At 46.4% G+C, this 19,396-nt stretch overlaps 4 protein-coding genes and 1 non-coding gene across 5 annotated transcripts; 3 read left to right on the plus strand and 2 right to left on the minus strand.

Moving 5' to 3' along the window:
* Window positions 1-382: 382 nt before the first annotated feature.
* Window positions 383-1,986, minus strand: PADG_02079 (uncharacterized protein; the record flags this gene model as incomplete). The annotated part of the gene is made up of 7 exons (XM_010758894.1): window positions 383-597; window positions 777-1,110; window positions 1,195-1,288; window positions 1,400-1,487; window positions 1,613-1,709; window positions 1,797-1,832; window positions 1,957-1,986. The coding sequence occupies 7 exons, from the start codon at window positions 1,984-1,986 to the stop codon at window positions 383-385; spliced, it is 894 nt and encodes a 297-aa protein (XP_010757196.1).
* Window positions 1,987-7,193: 5,207 nt separating this feature from the next.
* Window positions 7,194-7,318, plus strand: PADG_11363. The gene has a single exon. It is a non-coding gene; the product is annotated as a tRNA-Leu (tRNA).
* Window positions 7,319-8,945: 1,627 nt separating this feature from the next.
* PADG_11364 (mRNA-binding ubiquitin-specific protease UBP3) lies at window positions 8,946-12,244 on the minus strand (the record flags this gene model as incomplete). Its single annotated transcript, XM_010759613.1, has 5 exons — window positions 8,946-10,163; window positions 10,225-10,387; window positions 10,458-10,564; window positions 10,679-11,440; window positions 11,522-12,244. 5 exons carry the CDS (start codon window positions 12,242-12,244, stop codon window positions 8,946-8,948), a joined length of 2,973 nt encoding a protein of 990 aa, XP_010757915.1.
* Window positions 12,245-13,551: 1,307 nt separating this feature from the next.
* On the plus strand, window positions 13,552-16,157 carry PADG_02081 (uncharacterized protein; the record flags this gene model as incomplete). Its single annotated transcript, XM_010759393.1, has 3 exons — window positions 13,552-13,809; window positions 13,910-14,079; window positions 14,171-16,157. The coding sequence occupies 3 exons, from the start codon at window positions 13,552-13,554 to the stop codon at window positions 16,155-16,157; spliced, it is 2,415 nt and encodes an 804-aa protein (XP_010757695.1).
* A 917-nt stretch (window positions 16,158-17,074) lies between these two features.
* Window positions 17,075-19,115, plus strand: PADG_02082 (uncharacterized protein; the record flags this gene model as incomplete). Its single annotated transcript, XM_010759394.1, has 5 exons — window positions 17,075-17,112; window positions 17,274-18,302; window positions 18,398-18,729; window positions 18,815-19,032; window positions 19,104-19,115. The coding sequence occupies 5 exons, from the start codon at window positions 17,075-17,077 to the stop codon at window positions 19,113-19,115; spliced, it is 1,629 nt and encodes a 542-aa protein (XP_010757696.1).
* Between the last annotated feature and the right edge of the window lie 281 nt (window positions 19,116-19,396).

The raw sequence follows: 19,396 nt of genomic DNA on the forward strand, positions 1-19,396 counted from the left end.
CCGAAACAAGCGATATGCTGCTGCTCCTGTTTATTCCTTTTCCTTTCCTTTCTTTCCTATTCTCTTTTTCCCAATCCAGCCGAACCCAAACAGTGGGTCGGCGAGGAGGGGTTATAAACCAAAGAAGTTCATGGTTTGTACCGTATCGCGTTCCGTTATATAAGTTTGGGTTCGATTTTTGCAGATATATTTTTTTTCCCCCCGTATCCAAGCTTGGGATGCAAATGGGCAATGTTTCTCCCCCTCTCGTGCATTGTGAATCCCAGCATTTCATCCATCCTCTCATATCCTTTAAAAATGCCTGGTTGCATTTTTATCACTTCTTTTTGTACTTTCACTCTTTTTTGTTACATTTTTTTTTTCCTCCATAATTTCTCTTTATTTAGTTATACCCTCCAGCCCCAATAGTCATCGGCCAGTCGTCTTCCGTGATGCTGCTCCAGAACACCCAGACTGCACCTACAGAAAGAACCGTGAAGAGTGTCGCGAACATGGATCCGTTTATTTTCCCGTTGGATACCTGACAAAGATGGGTGCTGACGACGAATTGAAAGATTTGACCAATGGCGAAAAGCAGGCCTGCTGTGGAAAGGTACACTGATTATATCAAAGACAGAGAAAGTTAGCTGGAACGATGTCCCACAAGGCACATACTCACGGGTAGCAATAAAGAGTTTTGTTGACTAGTTCAATTGAGCTTTATGGGGAGAGATGTGTGGATGAGTTGGAGGAAGGATTAGGTAAAATACACATGTGGATGGAGGGACAACACATACGTAAAGGTCTTAACTCGCCCAGTATTCGCACAACCAGTACAGCTTCCAGAGCAAAGAAGCCTACGATGCAGATTAGGGGGAATAGAAGATATAGGACGTAGAGCCCTACATTTCGATTGCTACCACCGAGACTCGAGTCGAAGTGCCCGGTCCATCGGAAAGCGGTGTCCAGAGCGATATAGCCCGTGCCTATGAATAGGATAAGTCCAGACGACATGAGAAGACCAACTGAAACAGGCGTGCCGTCGTCAAGCAACTGATATCCAACAACGGCGTTGAGGAGTAATATCCATGCGGTCGCGGTGATGGCAGCTAGGTGAACAGCGGTAAATCCCTAGCCGAAAACACAGGTGTTGTTAGTATGTTTCCTTGCATCGATGAATGGTTTGGGCGAGAGATGGTGTCGGCTCAAGCATACTTTTCTGACTTCGTCATTTAGAGGGATGCCGCCAATGGTGAAGATTTCGCAGATCTGAATTATAATGTATCCCACTAGGAATATTTGTATTTCCCTGAAGAAGTCACAAAAGGTTGAGTTAGTTTCTCGAGTTTACTCATCCCATCATGATCGATTACATCGCATCGCATCGCATCATTATAGGAGCATTGTGTATGTGTTGTACCTTCGTCCCACTGCAGCTCTCTTCCATTCGGATTTCCATATTAAAAAGGCGCTGAATAGAATGGCGATCATGGCAAAAAGTATGACTCCTGTTCATGTTCACAATTGATTTATTTCCCCGTCAGCATTCTTTGTCCTTTCCACTCCGTGTTCTGCATTCTATCTCCCCATTTCAATGTGTTCGGTTGGATGGTTGATTGGGTTCATATCGTACCCAGGTTCGAGAGGTTCCTGTCACCACTCAGACTGATCCCCGTAAGGGCGCATCCACCGTATTTCGCGTTTGGAGGCTGGTTATCCGCAACCAAAAGCTGTGTGTATAACAATGAGATAATCTGTTGCTGATACATTGATGGCTAATTGAATCAGGGCGAATGGGTTGCTAGAGCAATACATACGTTGCATACTGGGATTGTCGCGTCTCGACAGAGTTCCTAAGGCATCCAACCAGTAAATGTCAGCAGGCTAAATTAGAGGTAGTAGAAGCATATATATATATATATATATATATATAGAGAGAGAGAGAGAGAATAGTATCGGGTAATGATTGGGTCGTACGTAAAAATTGCCGAATTGATTCGATCTCATCGTGGATCGATGGAGTGTACTGGATTAATCTCCCCTTGGTTGCTGTCACCAAGAAGTGTCACCCGTCGCTAAGCCGTAGAAACCTGTTCGGGCTGACGCACCACTTGTTGGATTTTGTCAGGTTATCGAAGCTGGAGTTTTCGTGGATGGATTGGGATTGCTGCGAGAAACGATCGATTCCAAGTGGGAGGGAATGTTGCCAAACAACAATGCGGGCGGGTGGGCAGGACGGTAAGTACACTGCAACACACTGCACAACTCGAATACAAACGACACTCAACCACCCTCGAAAAGAAACAACAGGCCGAGGAAGTAAGGGGATGCAATGAAAATGAGTCGCAGGTAGGAGAAGGATCGACTCCTTGCTAAGGTTATCGCGGATGAGTATTCACGGCAAAGGGGGTTCTGTCATGGATAGATCGGTGGCAGCGACAACGACGACAACAACATACGACAATCAAACGACGAAGAGACACAAGAATGATGGGTTGGATCGGGTGTTACTGCTGGGAGGCGATGCCAGAAATGGAGTCAATTAGCCTCCGGGCTAGCACCTCAAAGCGAAACAAGGCGTGGGATTGGGGGGGAGGAAGATGAGAGAAGCGAGGACAAGGACCGGGGCAGAGACGACTCAAAGAGGAGCGTTTAATGGTTGAAGAATATAGTTACCAGCCAACCGTCTGCTGCTATTATCGCGAAGGCAGATTGGCTTTCCAAGGCCCCTTTAAGGCTACGTTGGCACTGAATTCTGCCCTTTTTTTTTTTTTTTTTTTTTTTTTTTTTTTTTTTTTTGGTGTCCTTTCCCCTGTTCAAAACACCCCTGGTATAGCGGGGAAGCCTTAAAGCAAATCAGACATCAGCAGCTGTCGGACGGAGGAACGGGCGATTTCCATGGATCCGTTGTCATTCCAGGAATCCAGGGCATAGAAGGACGAGAATTTCCCAGCCAGTTAGAAATGCGGAATTACCCCTTGGACTGGCGTTCGGGACACAGAGCCAATCTGATTATCTTATCCCTAATTTAAAAACGAGCAGGGAATAGGCTGGAAGGTTACAAGATGCAGTACTACCAACTATTATCCTCGAAGCAAGGGTTTCGCTCAGCATGAGATTCAAGAAACAAGACTTATATTTGATTTCATGGGCAGCTTTCCCTCATATCTGGGGGGGGGAAGGGATTGAGGATGCATAGGACCACCATTTATCAGGTCGAGCTTTGTCTATAAATAGCTATAACACAGTTACCAGTGTCGATAAGAAGCGCAGTGATTTCTTAAAATGATGCTCTGGAATCACTGTGGACCGATGAGTCGGGATGTAACAACCAGACCGCATTCTTCTGTCTCTACAGCCCTGGCTTTCCCCACGCATCCAATTATTTAACAAGCTGCTAAAATACGGATTAATTCACAGAGCGGCAGAGAAGAATGGAATGGGAGTGTGAACTGGTTCCGCCCCGCTGTGCCGGACCCGCGAGTTTGAATCATGTTCAGTTTCATATAATTTTCCCTTCTCCTTAAGTTAAATAAACTAAATATCTCTGGGTCATGACGGTGGACCCGGGTGGGAGAAATGCTCTCGCCAAATATCGGAGTCTCCACGGTTCAGGTAGGTCTGTCTATCCATGGATGCAGTGGCCTAGTGAGGGTATTCTATCTTGGCGAATCAGTTTAGCACCAAAGGGTTTTTTTCCTTCGCTGATCCCCGTTCGATGTATTGATTTATTATTCCTTAAGAGCTCTCCGCGAGTTCCCGTGTACACCAGTGGTACACCGCAGGTCGACAGCTACGAAGGATCCTGGCACAGGCGCAATGTAAATATATCGCATACCGTGAAACCCTGGATCTTGTTTGCTCCTTTCCCTCTTCCGATCTTATGAACAGGATAATGATGCGTTGGCTTCCTCATTATTATCGAAGTAGTGATATTAAAGAAAAGAGTCATTTTAACCTTTTGGTTATTGATCACGAACAATCCCCACTTTGACGCTCTGGGCTGGATCCTGCTCCGCCCGACTTGCACGATTTGGAACCAAATGCTCTCTCATCAAAGAAGCCGTGCCACGTCCGGCAAATCTTGCTCTCTCGAACAAACGCCGCCTGTCGTGTTTGTGATGTCTCCCGCATTGGCACAGCTTTCTTCCCGGTGGTTCTCTCACAAACGCCATTAGTTAACGTAGTTAATTTCTCGCTGAGACGCCAAATTCTAAGTATCTTCAATTTCCTGCCTCAACATGCAAGTATGCCACCACATCACATTAAAAATGAAATGCAAGAAATTCTATTGAACAAGAGGAAAAGACTTGAACCCACAATAAATGCTATTTTAAATGATAAAAAACCTCAATGCGTGAATCTGTGCATCTATTTAATATGTCAATCTCTACATTTGAATCTAGACCGATAACCGATCTACATATGTCAAACTGGGCAAAGATTTGCTCAGGCTATGAAGAATATGACCTTTTCTCATTATGGATCTTCTTTATAAGTTGATAAAAACTGAATTTCAAGGCTGATTAAATACTGTACAGAGTTTTAAAATTATTACTTTAGATGCTATAATTCATTATTTAAGTTAAATAAAAAAATATTCAAAAATATTCAAAAATAATATAAAACTTTAAAATAATATAATAACTATTATTTAAATTTATATGAATAAAACAGTTTTATTTTTATATTTATATATTTATTTTATTTTTGATAGTATATATATAAGGGGTTTTTAAACTTAATAAAATTTATAATTATTGAAATCAAAATTTTAAATTAACATAGTTAATTTATTTAATAATTGAATATTTAATTTAAAACTTTATTTTTAGATAATTTATTAATAATTTAGTTATAGTTACCAATTAAAAAAACAAATAAGATTAAAAACTTTATAAAAGTTTAAAACTTTATTTTATAGTTCAAGAAATAAGTTTAATTAAATTAATAATTTCATAAATATAAAATAATAATATTAGATATATTTTTCATAAACAAAAAAGAGAAGTAAAAATATAAAAGATCTAGTTACAAAATTCAATATAAAGATTATTTACACAAAGCTGTTCAACATTTTATATACGAAGTCTAAATAGTTTATTATTCAATTTCTAATACTACTAGTAGCAAGTTGCTAGACCATGCTTACAAGCATCACAAAGATATAGCTAATTGTGATACATTTAAGCATATAAAAATATCTCAATCTAGTGCAATTTAGCTGCTGTTAAATGTAGATATTTCAGGTTAAAATACATAGAATATGCTTTTTAGGATTTTGTGATCTCACTCCGTTTAAGTGTCTGTCAGGGTGGGGAATTACATTTAACTTTAATCAATTAAATCCACCTAACTTACTGCACTCCCTACACTTGACGATTGGGTTGGAATCAGAGCCTCTCTCTCTCTCTCTCTTCCTCTTCTTCTTTTCTTTTCTCTCTTTTCTTTTCTCTCTTTTCTTCTTTTCTCTTTTTCCTTTTTCCCTTTTTTTTTTTTTTTTTTTTTTGTGAAGACTTCTCGACTCAGAAGCTTTATTAGCTGTTGTGTAGGTGGAGTTTATTCGACTTTGTTTAGCGGCTGAGGAAATCAAAGATGTTGGACTGGACTGGCTGCAGCCTCCCTGCGATGAACCCTTCCGGGTCTCCAGCAGAGCCCAGTTGCTGCACACATGACTCTAGGGGAAAAGGCCTAAGCTTGACCTGGAAGAGTTGGATATGGAGTTAACTATTGAATAACACTGTGAGTGACAAAGATCTATTTTCATGCATGAATACAGCTGATTGGCGAATGACATGAGCCTGATCTGAATGAATTGTTGTTTTGATCACAACTTAGTGAGATTCAAAGATGCATTTTTTGAATCTAAACATCAAGCTGTGTTTGAGATATCATATGTTAAGTAATTTTGCTCTCTTATCCTTTGGCCCTGAAGCACTGAAGCTTTCATCATTTGAGAGAAATATGTGAGCAAAATAATCTTGCTTGTGCAGGCTTCACAGTTCCTGAAATCAAGGAATGATCTGATTGCAGATCTTCCAGAATGACACAGGCCAGCATTTGAACAATCAAAAACTATGAAGACATAGAAGACAGGCGAGGCCTGGGGAGCTGCGGTTCCAATGTTGCGGTACGATGCAAATGGCAATATGAGAAATGGTTCCAGCTCATTTACTTCTTGCCCAGCAACCCCTCGGAGAAGCTTGTGAGGAGCTTTGTCTGGTCCAGCCACCTATCTACGCCCCATCGACCTTGAACAGGTTTCAAGGAACATGAGCTGGACGTGCCAACCTCTGCGAGCGGAGCGGAGTTTTGACATGACACCCTATTCCAGCCTTCCTATCTACTTACCTAGATATATTCAACGGCCCCCAAGGTTTCCATCCTCATTCCCTTGCTTTCCTACTCTGGAAATTAATATCAGCTTCTTCGTGACCCAGGCGAACACTTCTTCTTCTTCTTCTTCTTCTTTTTGCTAGCATTGGCTCCAGGCTCTATTCCGTCAATGCGGGTAGCCACTATGCTTTCTCTCTCTGGAATTGCGGTGTAAAGTCATCAGCACCTTGCTTTATAACGAGATGAGATCAGACAGTCGACGTTCGCGGAAGCTGCTGAAGCAAAATATGCGCCTACTGGGAATGCGTGGCACTGATTCTCTAACTATTGATGTCCCGCAAAATGCCTGGACATCTGCCCCATTTACTACTAACTACCGTCATTTTAGGAGTATATGGCACCATACGCCGAACATTGTGGCCTTGATTCCGTGTTTAAAGGCTAGAAAGAGCATATCGACTTTCCTATATACAGCTCGGAGAGGCGTATGTATATACATATCATGCCATCCGGCTCCATCAATTTGCGAGTTAATACTAACCTGGAGCGAAGTGATCCACCTTTTCGCTTCCTTCTCTGCCTCACCGCTCCGTCATGTCTGTTTGAGAGAAGTGATGATCAACGTAGCATCTGTGCCTGTCCTAGCCGATTCTTACCAGTGCAGTCATATTGAGGATGAATAAGGATCAGGAAGGGAAGATATGTTGTAACTATATACAGTCTCTCTCTTTTGAACATGGTTTTAAAGTAGCATTGCGAAATTTCCCTTGTTCAAGCAAAGGTTCAACGTACAAGTCCGATCTTCGGTTCTGCCGCAAAAGTCACTCTTCACTCTTAATTAACATCCACTCCTTCCTTCGTAACCAGGTATATCAAAAGACAAGATGGCCGAGTGGTTAAGGCGTACCGTTCAAGTCACATGAACACTTGGAAATTCCTAAGTCAAAGGATTTCCTGTACCGGTATGGGGAAACCCGCGTGAGTTCGAGTCTCGCTCTTGTCAGAACTGTGGAGAGTAATTTTTATTCCCTTTTGGATGGCGGGCTCGGGTGTCTGTTGTTTTATCGGTTATTTTCTTTGGGAAGCAGTCAGTCAAAGAAATCTCCAGGAAGATACAAGATATAAAACAAATCCATGATTCTAACTACACTACCTACAACAGCAATGACTAACCTCATTATTAAAGATCATATAACATTGGCAAGGAAAAAAAGCCACTTGATAAAACATATATCAAATATAAATCACTGGAAAGGAAAATTAGACAAATGGTGTATGTCGCTAATCTCTTCTTTTCAAGATTCTCAAATACTACTTTTCTTCTTCTTCCCACAACTCGACCCTCGACTCTCGACTCCCAATTCTCAATTTCCAATCCGACCTTCCTGCACAAACACAAAAATCAAAAATGAAGCGGAACGGAGAACGGACAACGCTCTTCTACCAATGCCAATTCTGCTGCGAAAGACACGGGCTGGAGATGCAAATAAAGGGATGTGATCTTGGACTTGTGGGCAGGGTGATGATTAAGAAGTTTTAGAAGGTTATTTTAATAAAAGGGAAAGAAGGGTTGGTGTGTGTGTGTGTGTGTGTGTGTGTGTGTGTGTGTAGGGAATATGAAATTATCTCAAAATAATTTTAGGGGAATCAAAAAGAATAAAGGAAACAAGACGACGAAATGAATTAGGCACAAAGGGAGAAAAGGGAGGGGGAGAAAGCAAGAAACTAAAGGTGAACAAAACCATAACAAACAATCCTTTCCACAACATTATGTAATTTCCCTCCCCTTTATTAAGTCCTCTTCTCTTCTCTTCTCTTCACCTCTCCTCCTCTCTTCCTTTTCACGGCAGTTTTGTCTCAACTAAAAGCCTCCACACTATGAATAAGATAAATAAAAAGACTTTTTGAAAAAAGAAAGGAAAGGGTCCAAAATAACGCAGCATAAGCCTTCAGGTCCTCAAAAAGGATAGGATCGGACGGGAGGGGGTAGGATGAAATAGGACAGGTAAAGCTGGGTGTGTAATGTAGACATATTATGTCTATACGCTTAGATAGGTAGATAGGGAGGTAGGGAGGTAGGGTAGGATATAAGAAGGAAATGAACAAAACGTATACATACATACATACACGCACACACACTCCCTCGACCTTAGCTTAACAAATAACACCAATGAAATGGGGGAAAGTAGGTATGTCTCCCATATTTTTTTGCGGACGGTATAGATAGATAAATTAGATAATGAGAATGGTGGGGGACGATAACGGTGGTTGATGATGAGAAAGGTAAGGGATGACGGCTAGATGGATGATGAGAGGGTGGATGGGTTATAAATGATATTTTCAAATTGCGTAGGACTCGCGTCGCGACTCCCCCCTTTCTGGGTTCCGGAGCTTGTACGGTTAGTTAATGTCGAGGTATCAGGTAGATATGCGTATATGGTAAAGTAGTGGGAAATGGGAGGCTCCGGGAAGCTGGAGATGGAGGAGATGGAGGAGATGGAGGAGATGGAGGAGCGGGTGAAGCCGGAAGCAGGAAGCCGGAAGCGGATAATCGCGTAAGAAGGTAGCGTGAGTAGCAGGCGTAATCAATGATGACAGCGGATTGGCAGACAAGTGAAGATCGGAACACCCTACACCGACCCCTGAATCCTCTGGTAAAACAACAAATACGCAACCTTATTACTATCCCGTCTTCCCACCGCTGCCGCAAACCGACTACTCGGCGTCCTTTTCCCGGACTCCCCCTCCCTCCCAGCCGGTGACACACTCCCATTCACACCAAACCTCCTGCTCCCATACCCATACCCACCAGCACCAGCGCTGCCCACCCCATTACCCGCCCCATTCCCATTAACCTGACTCCACCCAACCTCACTCTCCCCGACCTCACCCTCCTCCTCCCCCTCCACCCCATCAATCCCAAACCTCTCAAAGATATTCCCATACCTATCCACACCCGCAACCACACCACCACCCCGACTCTGCATCTCAAGCGCCGCAGCAAGATTTCTCGAATCCTCCTCACCCCCAACCCCTGCACCCGCAACCGCAACATCTTCACTCCTTACCCGCCGAATAACAGTATCATCCAACCGCACCCACTCCCGTCCATCCTGGCGCCGCACATCAACCGTATAATGGCCCCCACTAGCATTCTTGCCATGATGATATATCACGCCCGTCAGGCGGTATTTAGGTAATCCACTACCGCCTCCGCTCCCCTGCGCCGCGAGCAAGTTATTCCGCCGATGTGGTGGAAACACCTCCCTCGGCACCTCGAGTTCGAGCGGGTACCCGACCCGTTTCCAGATCTTCTGTGTCCCCTTGGTGACGCTGTCGTATTGGAAACGTTTTAGATGCAGGATGAGCACGGGCGGCAGGGTCTCGATGAACACTTGTTTTGTAGCAGTTACTTTGGGGCCACGGGAGGAGTTGAAATCGCCTTGCATCGTTTCGGGCTTTGTGAGGCCCTTCAGCGCATCGATGATGTTGGTTACCTGCGGCGAGCCGATGTCTAGTTGGAGGGATTGGTAGGGTTCGAGGGTAACGGAGTTTTTGTTGCCTGGGACGCGGAATTCGGAGCGCAGTTTTCCGCCGAATATCTTCGTGATGGGGGATTCGGAGGCAACGTGGCCTGATGAGCGTGTTATGGAGGGTTTTTGTTTGTGGCCGACTTCTAGCCATCCTTCTACGGAGGGTTCGGAGGCTGCAGATGCCGAATCGGTGTCGACGGGTGTGGGGATATCAGGTCCAGTGGATGTGGCTTGTTTAACTGCCTGGGTGCATTCTTCGTGGAGCTCTTCAAGAAGGAAACCAAGAAATTCTTGCGCATCTTGTTGGTGACCGCGCTATTGGATATTAGTTCCAGACAATACCTTTAATTTTAGGAGAAAAAATCGAAAGACCTACCCGCATGTCCCTAAAGCGGGGAAGATGCCGAATAACCTGATAAACATATTCCGGAATGAATGACTCTCCATATTGTTCTAATTCGTTTTGCTTCAACCGCAGCCTCAATTTCTCAGCGGACGTTGCAGCGTCAATTACCCGAAATTCTCTCATAAACATGATCCTGGAGGGATAAAAGAGTTAGCGGAGATGAAACAAAATAACTCGAGCCTGGTAGTGAGAGGATTTCTTACATCGCATCAATTAGTGGAAGCTCGCTCTTAATACTATGAACAGCACGCCGACTGATTTTGTCAAGAAATTCATAGAAAGGAACACAAAAAACCAGAATTTGAAGAATCTAAGCAGAATTGTCAGCTCTGGATCAAAAACAAAACCGCTGTGTTTGAGGAGATAGGAGAGAAAAGGGAAAACACCTACAGAATTCATATTAACACATGTTACCGGTATTTACAAGCCCGCGCGGCTCAATAAAGGCAATTTTATTACCGTATTGACAAGGATCAGAGCCTAGATTGTTAATAACATCGAAAAGAGATTCGCCCTTGGATACACCGAAACAGCCAATCCCAGCAGTGGTGGTGACGGCGTCAGCGCTCGATGCTGGGGCTTTAGTGCGCACAAGATCAGCCCAGGACTTTGGCGGAGGTCTAGCTGGTGGAGCTGGTGTGGAGCATTCTTGTGTAGCGGTGGTAGATTCCACAGATGAAGACGCAATGTCTGCTGTCGACTGCGACTGGTTCTCAGAGGATGTGGTTGGAGCTGATCCATGCGGTTTGGAGGTTTCTGAGGTTCCCTTATCTGGGTTGGCAGACGGGTGTTTTGTTGCGCTGGGACTTGAAGAGAATAATATTGGCACAACGGGGACGATGGGGGTAACTGCCTGCCTCGCGATGGCTGGTTGCGTTGGAGTTTGTTGTATTTTTGTTTTTGCTAAGGTTTGAAAAGAAGCAATGGTGGAAGACGGGGTGGTAGGTTGGTTAAGACCTGTTTGGGAGGAGGGCTGAGGATTTGCAAGGGTTTCTGGTTCTGCTTTTGATGAAGCAAGTTTCGGCAGTTCTTCGGGGGATGCTCTCTCTTGGGGTTCCGCGTCAGCGTCGCCAGGCTTTGTAGGGAACTCAACGGGTATTGCAGAAGTCTGAAGGATGCGAGGTTTTCGTCGTCGTCGCGGGGCTTTCGCAGGAAAGGGGGTTTCAGGTACGGAAAGCCAAGGAAGCTGAAAAGGTATTGGAGTTAGCCTTGAGATCTTGGGATGTTTAAGTCTGGAATGACAATGTAACAGGGTTTGTTAAATTACCGGTGGCTGAAATAGCTGCCTTGATAATGGCGTTGCAGACTTTATCCGTTCATGGGTATGGATGGCTTGTTGTGCAGGAGGAGTCTGAGGCGCAGGGCTGTTGCTGCTGCTGATGCTGCTGCACGCATTTGCGCGGACAGACTGAGCGCTTTTGACGACGGAGGGATTGCCGGGAGTGTTCGTGTGGCTGTTATCCGTTACGGTTGAACTTGGAGCGGAAAAAGGGGTTGGCGTTGGAGTTGAGAAGGAAGAAGGTAAGGGGGTTGATGAAGCAGTACTGGGTTGAGGGGGTACATGTGGGAGCATTGTTGGTGGAGGTTGTTGTGGTTGTTGATGTGCTGTTGATGGTGTTTGTCCTGAAAGGGGTGGAGGGCCAGGAAGCGCAGGCGGCGGGGGCTGCTGTTGCGACCGAGGGTAGGACGAGACAATTAGAGGCGCATAGGGTTGAAACTGCTGGGGATGCGGAGGAGGCGGATGGGGGGTTTGTTGGTAGGGATACCAGTGCTGGAACTGCTGTTGCGCTGAGTAGGAAGAATGGGGAGGTGGTTGTGGTTGTGGCTGTGGAGGGCCATTTGTATGATTTGTATGATTTGTATGGGCAGCATGTGGTGGTGGGTGGTAGTGCAGGTAGCCGGGAGACGGCCGGATGCCAGGCGGCCCAGAGACGTAGGAGAGGTCATGCTGCCTTCTGGGAGGCGGGATAGGGGTCTGGCCGTGGGGCATTGGGGGTAGATGATGGTTCATCATGCGCCCCCAGGAGGTGTTTTGGATGGGAGAGGGTGCGGACGGGCGTCACTGCGTTTACCGTACAGTCAAACTTGACCTAGATGGGAGCCATACAGAGGAACGCAAAACGCAGAGAAGGGGGGGGGGGCGGAGGGGGGAGGCGGAGGAAAGAGATGACTTTGCGAAGGGTGTTGCTACAAAGCCATTGCCAAAAGATGACAGGTAATGGATGTATATGGGTTGGGGGTTGTGGTGGTGGTTGTGAAAGGGGTGTGGTTGATATTGGTGGTGGCTGAAGGTTTGAAGGTTGAAGGTTGAGGTTGAAGTTGAAACTGACAGGGCAGAGACGCAGGCAGATCTGGACTTTTTTTTCACCACGGCCGCAAATGGGGAAAATTTTTAGGACCAAGGATACTCAGAATGCAGTCAACGAGGAGAGGACAGTTAACAAAGGGGAGCAAAGGACAGGCAGAAACAGATTTATAGGTAGCAAGAGATCCAGAATGAGGGATGTTGCAATACAGGATCCCCGTATGTAGCAGATGTTTTCTGTTGGCGGTTGGTGGTTGGTGCTTGTTGTTGTTGTCGTCGTTCGTCGTTGTCTCTTTTTCTCTTCCTTTTTTTTTTTTTTTTTTTTTTTTTTTTTTTTTCCTGCTGCTGCTGCTTTTGGGCCAAGCAGGGATGAGTCAGCAGCAGAGACCAGGCGCCACCGATGACCATTGTATGGTATGGTAATGGATGGTGACATACAGTGATATATTACAGAAATAACATATAAAATGTGTCGAGTATTGGTAATATATGTTGTTATATACGTGACAATACCATGTCACCCCCTCAAACAGATTAACTTCAAAACATCTTCTACATCTTCATCTTCATCTTCTTTTCCTTTTTCTTTCTGCCTTCGACCACCTTCAAGGTCATCTTCTTCTTCCTCTTCAATGGCCCCTCGGGGTCTTGTCTATCCTCATTGTCCTTTATCAGGCTAGTTGCTGCTGTGCTTTTTGTTGTTGGTTTCTTGTATCCTTTTCCATCCTTCTCCTTCTCCACCACCTCCACCTCCACCTCCACCTGCCCAACTCCTCCTGCATATGTATAGTTATGTCCACGCAGAGTTGGTTGGACCCGGAGTTATATACAGACAACCTTATCCCCCTTCGAGTTATATGATCGTATATCTATATCCATCCCAGGACATTCCTTCTCACCGAAATCAGCTTATCTAACCCTCCAACTGCAAATCCCCTCCTCATCTTGTCCAGTGACGACACACACTCCTGGTGGCCCTGTTCCCAGAGATAATGTCGTCAGGTCCAGGCCAACCCTCTGCCGCGTCAAAACCTGTCAATATCCCCAGTCAGACTTCTTCGTCGTTGCAAGCTGCCCCAAACTCCGGCATTGACCTCGTTTCTCAACGAAGAGTCCACGCCGGTCTGGCTGCCGGAACATCCTCGTCCTCCAAGTCTCTGTCGGCTCCGCGGAACAATCAGGCCAGGAAGAGTCAGCACAAGCGCCATCGTCGCCCTCGTCTGGATGACGAGGATGTCGTCGCCGAATCAGTATGTCATTGTTCCTTTCTGTTGATCAATTGTGTATTATTTGACGCTTTTAAAATGCTCTCTTGATCCTATTACTCATATGTCAAATGAGTGACTGTAGGCTGCGATGAGATCGACAATGAGCCGCAAGGGGCAAACCTCTATCACTCATCTCATGAACTTTTCTCTTCCTCCTCGACCACAGCATAATCACCATACATATCCTCGTGGCCAACGGCGAAACCATACTTGGGGACCCCGTTCTGGCTACCACGCGGTTGATAAAGCTAGGTAATTATTATGGCCCCCTCTCCACTCCCTAGTCATCTTACCTTGCTTTCCTTCTGTTATCAGTCCTTCATTATTGATGCTTGTTATGTAGATATGTCCATGCAAATTATCGTTTTATCGTCAATCCAAAGAACAATTACCATGCCCAAGCCACCAACGCTGACGTCCATCTTGACTGGAACTCAGTTCTGCAAGTATTAGTCTCCACTGATACCCAAGCAGCCAGCTGCCCAATCTGCCTCTCAACCCCCATTGCTCCCCGTATGGCTAAGTGCGGGCACGTCTTTTGCTTGCCATGCCTTATCCGGTTCATGCACTCGACTGATGATTCGAATCCCATCCCGGAAAAGAAGGCTCGGTGGAAGAAATGCCCAATATGCTGGGATACCATCTACATATCAGAGACACGACCAGTAGGATGGTACATAGGACAATCTGACCTCCCCGTTGAAGGTGGTGATGTGGTTCTGAGATTGGTTATGCGACACCCCCGGAGCACCCTTGCTCTTCCACGGGATGGTGTTGAGGCTATTAGTCCCGACGACGATATCCCCTGGTATCATATCGCAGATGTGCCCGACTATGCCCATATTATGAAGGGGGGTGAGGATTATATGACCTCCCAGTATAATAATGAGATTCAGGATCTGGAGAGACAGGAACGGGAGGATGAATTGCTTTTCGGTGATGATACCACTTGGACCCGGAAAGCTATTACGGCAATAAAAGAGGCGAAGGAAAAGGTTAAGGATATTGGTAATCCACCAATTCCCTCCCGCCAACCAGCTGAGCGGCGGCCAGCCAGAGCTCCCATCAAATTTGAGGAACCGCCAGACGGTGTCCCGGAGATGTATAAAATCGAACATGCTACAAAGTCTGGACAGAGTTCAACCAGCAATGCACAAACACCCTCGAATCCTCAAACCAGTCCACAAACAGATCCCTCCAACCCCATCGAAACGGACACCGTTTCATCCGCAATCTCAAAACTAGACATCAATTCACTTCTCCAAACCCACGACTCCTGCACAACACCTACGAACCCACCTCCCCCATCCAACCCCCCCATTAAACAAAAAGACCCCTTACACTACTCCCACTCCCCACCCAACTCCATCGACCACCCTTTCTACTTCTACCAAGCCCTTCCCCACTTCTACCTCTCCCCACTAGACATCCGCATCCTCAAAACCGCCTTTGGTGACTACAGCCAATTCCCTTCCACCATCCTCCCGCGCATAGAGCGCATCTCAACTGGCCACATCGTCGATGAAGATCTGCGCAAACGCACAAAATACCTCAGCCACCTCCCCCACGGCTGCGAAGTAAGTTTCCTGGAATGCGACTGGCGCGATATCGTCAGTCCGGCCGTCCTGGAGAAGTTTGCCGCTGAGCTGGAGCGGAGGCGGAGGCGTAATCGCGAGAAGGCGGCTAGGGAGGAGAAGGAGCGCATTCGGGCTGAGAGGAGTGAGGAGGAGCAGAGGTGGGCAGCGGCGGCAGCGCGGAAGAAGAGGGATGGTTTATCGGGACCTGGATACAGTCTGGATCAGCAGCAGCAGCAGCAGATGCTGCGCGATCGTGATCGCAATCGCCCTTTCGACGCAAGTGACTTCCAACCCCTCTGCGTGGGCCCTGAAACACCATCCGCATCCGCATCTGCATCCGCATCAACCCCAACCCCAGTCTTCGACCCAAGCATCTCTTCCGCCTCTCCGCCCTGGTCCTCCTCCTCGCGTAGCAGGAATTGGCCCTCGTTCACAGCCCTGGCGTCGCCAGCGGGTAGTCCTCCGGATGCTTTTCGTACTAGCGGGGCGGGTGCGGGTGGCGGTACTTATAGGACGGTGTGGGGGACGGCGGCGATTGCGCCGACGATGGGGGAGAGTAAGAGCGTGGAGTGTGGGGTGGATGATGGGTGGCTGCAGGGGTGGGAGGGAGAGGGGGAAAGAGGTGTGCTGGGTGATGCGACGAATGTTGCGGGGAATGGTGGTGGTGGTGGCACTGGTAGTGGGACGGGAGGCAAGAAGAAGAAATATAAGAAAATTACGCTTATGAGTACAACTGCAAGGCGTGCGGCGTGAGGATATTATGTCATTATCACCCCGTTTCAACCAATGAGGGGTGTTTTTTGGGGGGGGGATATTGGACGTTTTGGGTTCACTGAGGCGTGCTTCGTATGTAGATGTTGGTCTTGGGTGTTGGAGCTATGATATGGGATGTATATGTTTACTGCTATATCTGGAGATGGTGATCAAGTTAACGGTCTGACATATATACCTCCATCCTTCTCCCAGCACTACGCTGACCCCATCCCATCCCCCAGCCAGACCAGTGGCGGGGGGTGGTAGGCTTGGGCGGTCCGCCCCTATCCTCTTTCAGTTTCTTCTCTGCTCATCCTGGGAACTCTTCATAGTGATTTGCTGGTTAATCCATTGCTCAGCCCGTTGTTTGGGGACTTGTGTTTTCCTTGACGCATGATATGATATTTAGATCTATATCTGTATATAGCGCTCTATGTTTTCCATTTCATACATGCTCTGCGGATTCCCTGCTACCAGTTCACAAAAATATTGTACATTTTCACATTCCCTTGTATCTGATGAGATGGATTTTTCAAGTCATTCGGAGATGCTAGGTTCCCAGGGGTAAACACATTTCCTGTTTGGGACTAGCCGCGAGCCACTTGAAAGAACTCCTAATACAGGGGTAATACATCTTCTGTAGAATTATATAAGCTAATTCCCCACCGTCCCCGTACCTAAAAGTCTCCTCTTGTAATTAATGGTTCCCAATACCGTATTGCATCTCTTTCAAACTATTTTTTTGCCATCACATTTCCCTTTTGGGCGAAGTGGCCCATATTTGAGTCGTTAGACCCTCCTTGGGGAGAACTTCGCTCTCTGGCCTCTTTGTCCAGCTTCTTTTTTCTTTTTCCTTTTCTCTTCTTCTCGACGCTGGACATCTCTCTTCCTCCATCAGCGTCAATTCCTCCGCGGCCATGACCCTCACCCGTTCGCAGACTGGGAAGACCCCCAAGTAAGTGTGCCCCCGTTGCTGCCCGCGTTATTGAAGGTACCTTGAAAGGGGAGTTCAATCTTACATTGCTGTCCAATTGATCTCCTCAATATCTAAGATCTCATCATAAAAAGTTCGTTCTGTTGAATTAGAGCAAGCTAATCTCGCTTGCACCTATGCAGGAAAATCCAGCGTGAGGGTTATGTCGAGACTCCTGGCCGCCGTGTCACAAGGAGCCGTTCGTCCATGACTCCTGACGAAACCTCGGACACCCCCGACTCTGCGTCTTCGAGTCAGATCCTGGAGAACCCAGCGATGTCCAAGGCGCCTAGGACCCGAAGACGTGTCAGCGAGAAGAAGAAGCAGAATGGCGACACCTCTGTCGACAGCCATGCCAATGGCAATAGCGTCGCAACTGCGACAGCTGCTCCCAAAAGTTACAAAATCGATGACTCGGGCCACTTCGAGTTCGGGGGCTCCCTTGGCTGTCTGATTATGATGATTGGCTTTCCGCTGCTGATGTACTATATGTGGATTGGCGCGACGTACTATGATGGGCAGCTGCCATTGCCCGAGGAAGGGCAAAGTGCGAAGGATTTCTCAATCCACTTGTTTAATCTGACGCGGGAGGGTGCGTTCCCCACGGTCAAAGCGTGGATTACATACTGGTCATTCTTCATCTTTGAGGGGCTTTGCTATGTATTTCTGCCTGGTATCTACGTTAAGGGCCGTAAGCTGGAGCATCTTGGTGGTAAGCAGTTATCCTACTATTGCTCTGCATATGCCTCATTTTACGCTACAATTGTCGTTGCTCTTGCCTTTCATGTTAGCGGTGTGTACAAGTTATATACTATCATTGATGAATTCGGACCCTTGATGAGTGTCGCCATCTTGACCGGCTTCATCATCTCGATCATCGCTTACGTCTCTGCGCGGATGCGTGGTGCTGAGCATCGCATGAGCTGCTACCCCATCTATGACTTCTTCATGGGCGCTGAGCTCAATCCTAGATTGTTCGGGATCCTGGATTTCAAGATGTTTTTCGAGGTCCGGCTGCCCTGGTATATTCTCTTCCTGGTCTCTTTGGGCGCTGCGGCAAGGCAGTGGGAGACTTATGGTTATGTCTCTGGTGAGGTTGCGTTTTTGCTGATGGCGCATTATCTGTATGCCAATGCATGCTCGAAGGGCGAAGAGTGCATCATTGCCACATGGTTCGATATACCTCCCTCCTTACCCCCCCCTTTCTGATACCAAATTTGCTCCAGTATCAATACAAAATTGGAATCGCTAACACGTTTACAAATAGGGATATGTATTACGAAAAATGGGGTTTCATGCTTATCTTCTGGAACCTTGCGGGCGTTCCTCTGAGTTACTGCCATTGCACCATCTATCTTGCCAACAACCATCCGGATACCTACAGATGGAACCGATACGCACTTGCAGCGCTGTATATCGTTTACCTGTTCGTCTACTGGATATGGGATACCACAAATAGCCAGAAGAATCGATTCCGTCAACAGCGAGAGGGATGCATGATCCTGCGAAACACCTTCCCCCAACTCCCCTGGCAAACCCTCAAAAATCCCCGCACCATCACGTCCAAAGAGGGCTACACGATATTGGTTGATGGATGGTGTATGTTAAGCCCTGGTCCAACAGATGCTGTATTATTTTCTAATTGAATTTTGACTGACATTTGAAAATTTGGTTTCTTTTGTAGATGGCTATGCACGAAAGATCCACTATACGTGTGATATGTTCTTCGCCCTGGCCTGGGGTTTGGTGACCGGCTTTAACAGCCCGTTCCCTTGGTTCTATCCCGTCTTCTTCGCTTGCATGATCTTCCATCGCTCACTCAGAGATATTCAGCGCTGCAGGGCGAAGTATGGAGAGGCCTGGACGCAGTATGAGAAGGAGGTGCCTTATTTGTTTATTCCTGTAAGTGGATTATGTCTCACCCTGGCAATTCCTTCGCCTAAAAGCGCGCTAACAAGGTTGATTGCGTTTAGTATGTTATATAATTCGGCAGATGATATATACCCTCTTGTATACCATTTCCCCATATCCGCGAGGATATGCAAATATAGGGAGTCCTCGTGCCTTTTTCTCTTTTCTTCTATTCCAATTCGCACTCGCACCTTCGCCAAACAGCTTCTTACCTTCAGTGTATTATATTTCACCCATAATGGTGGCATTTAATCTAATGCCCCTGTCTCGGCTTTTGTTTCTCATCTTTGGTTTTTTTTTTTTTTTTTTTTTTTTTTTTTTTTTTTTTGAAAAGGGGAAATCATCGGATCCATAG

Source organism: Paracoccidioides brasiliensis (assembly GCF_000150735.1).
Source record: "Paracoccidioides brasiliensis Pb18 unplaced genomic scaffold supercont2.2, whole genome shotgun sequence".
NCBI classification, from domain to species: domain Eukaryota; kingdom Fungi; phylum Ascomycota; class Eurotiomycetes; order Onygenales; family Ajellomycetaceae; genus Paracoccidioides; species Paracoccidioides brasiliensis.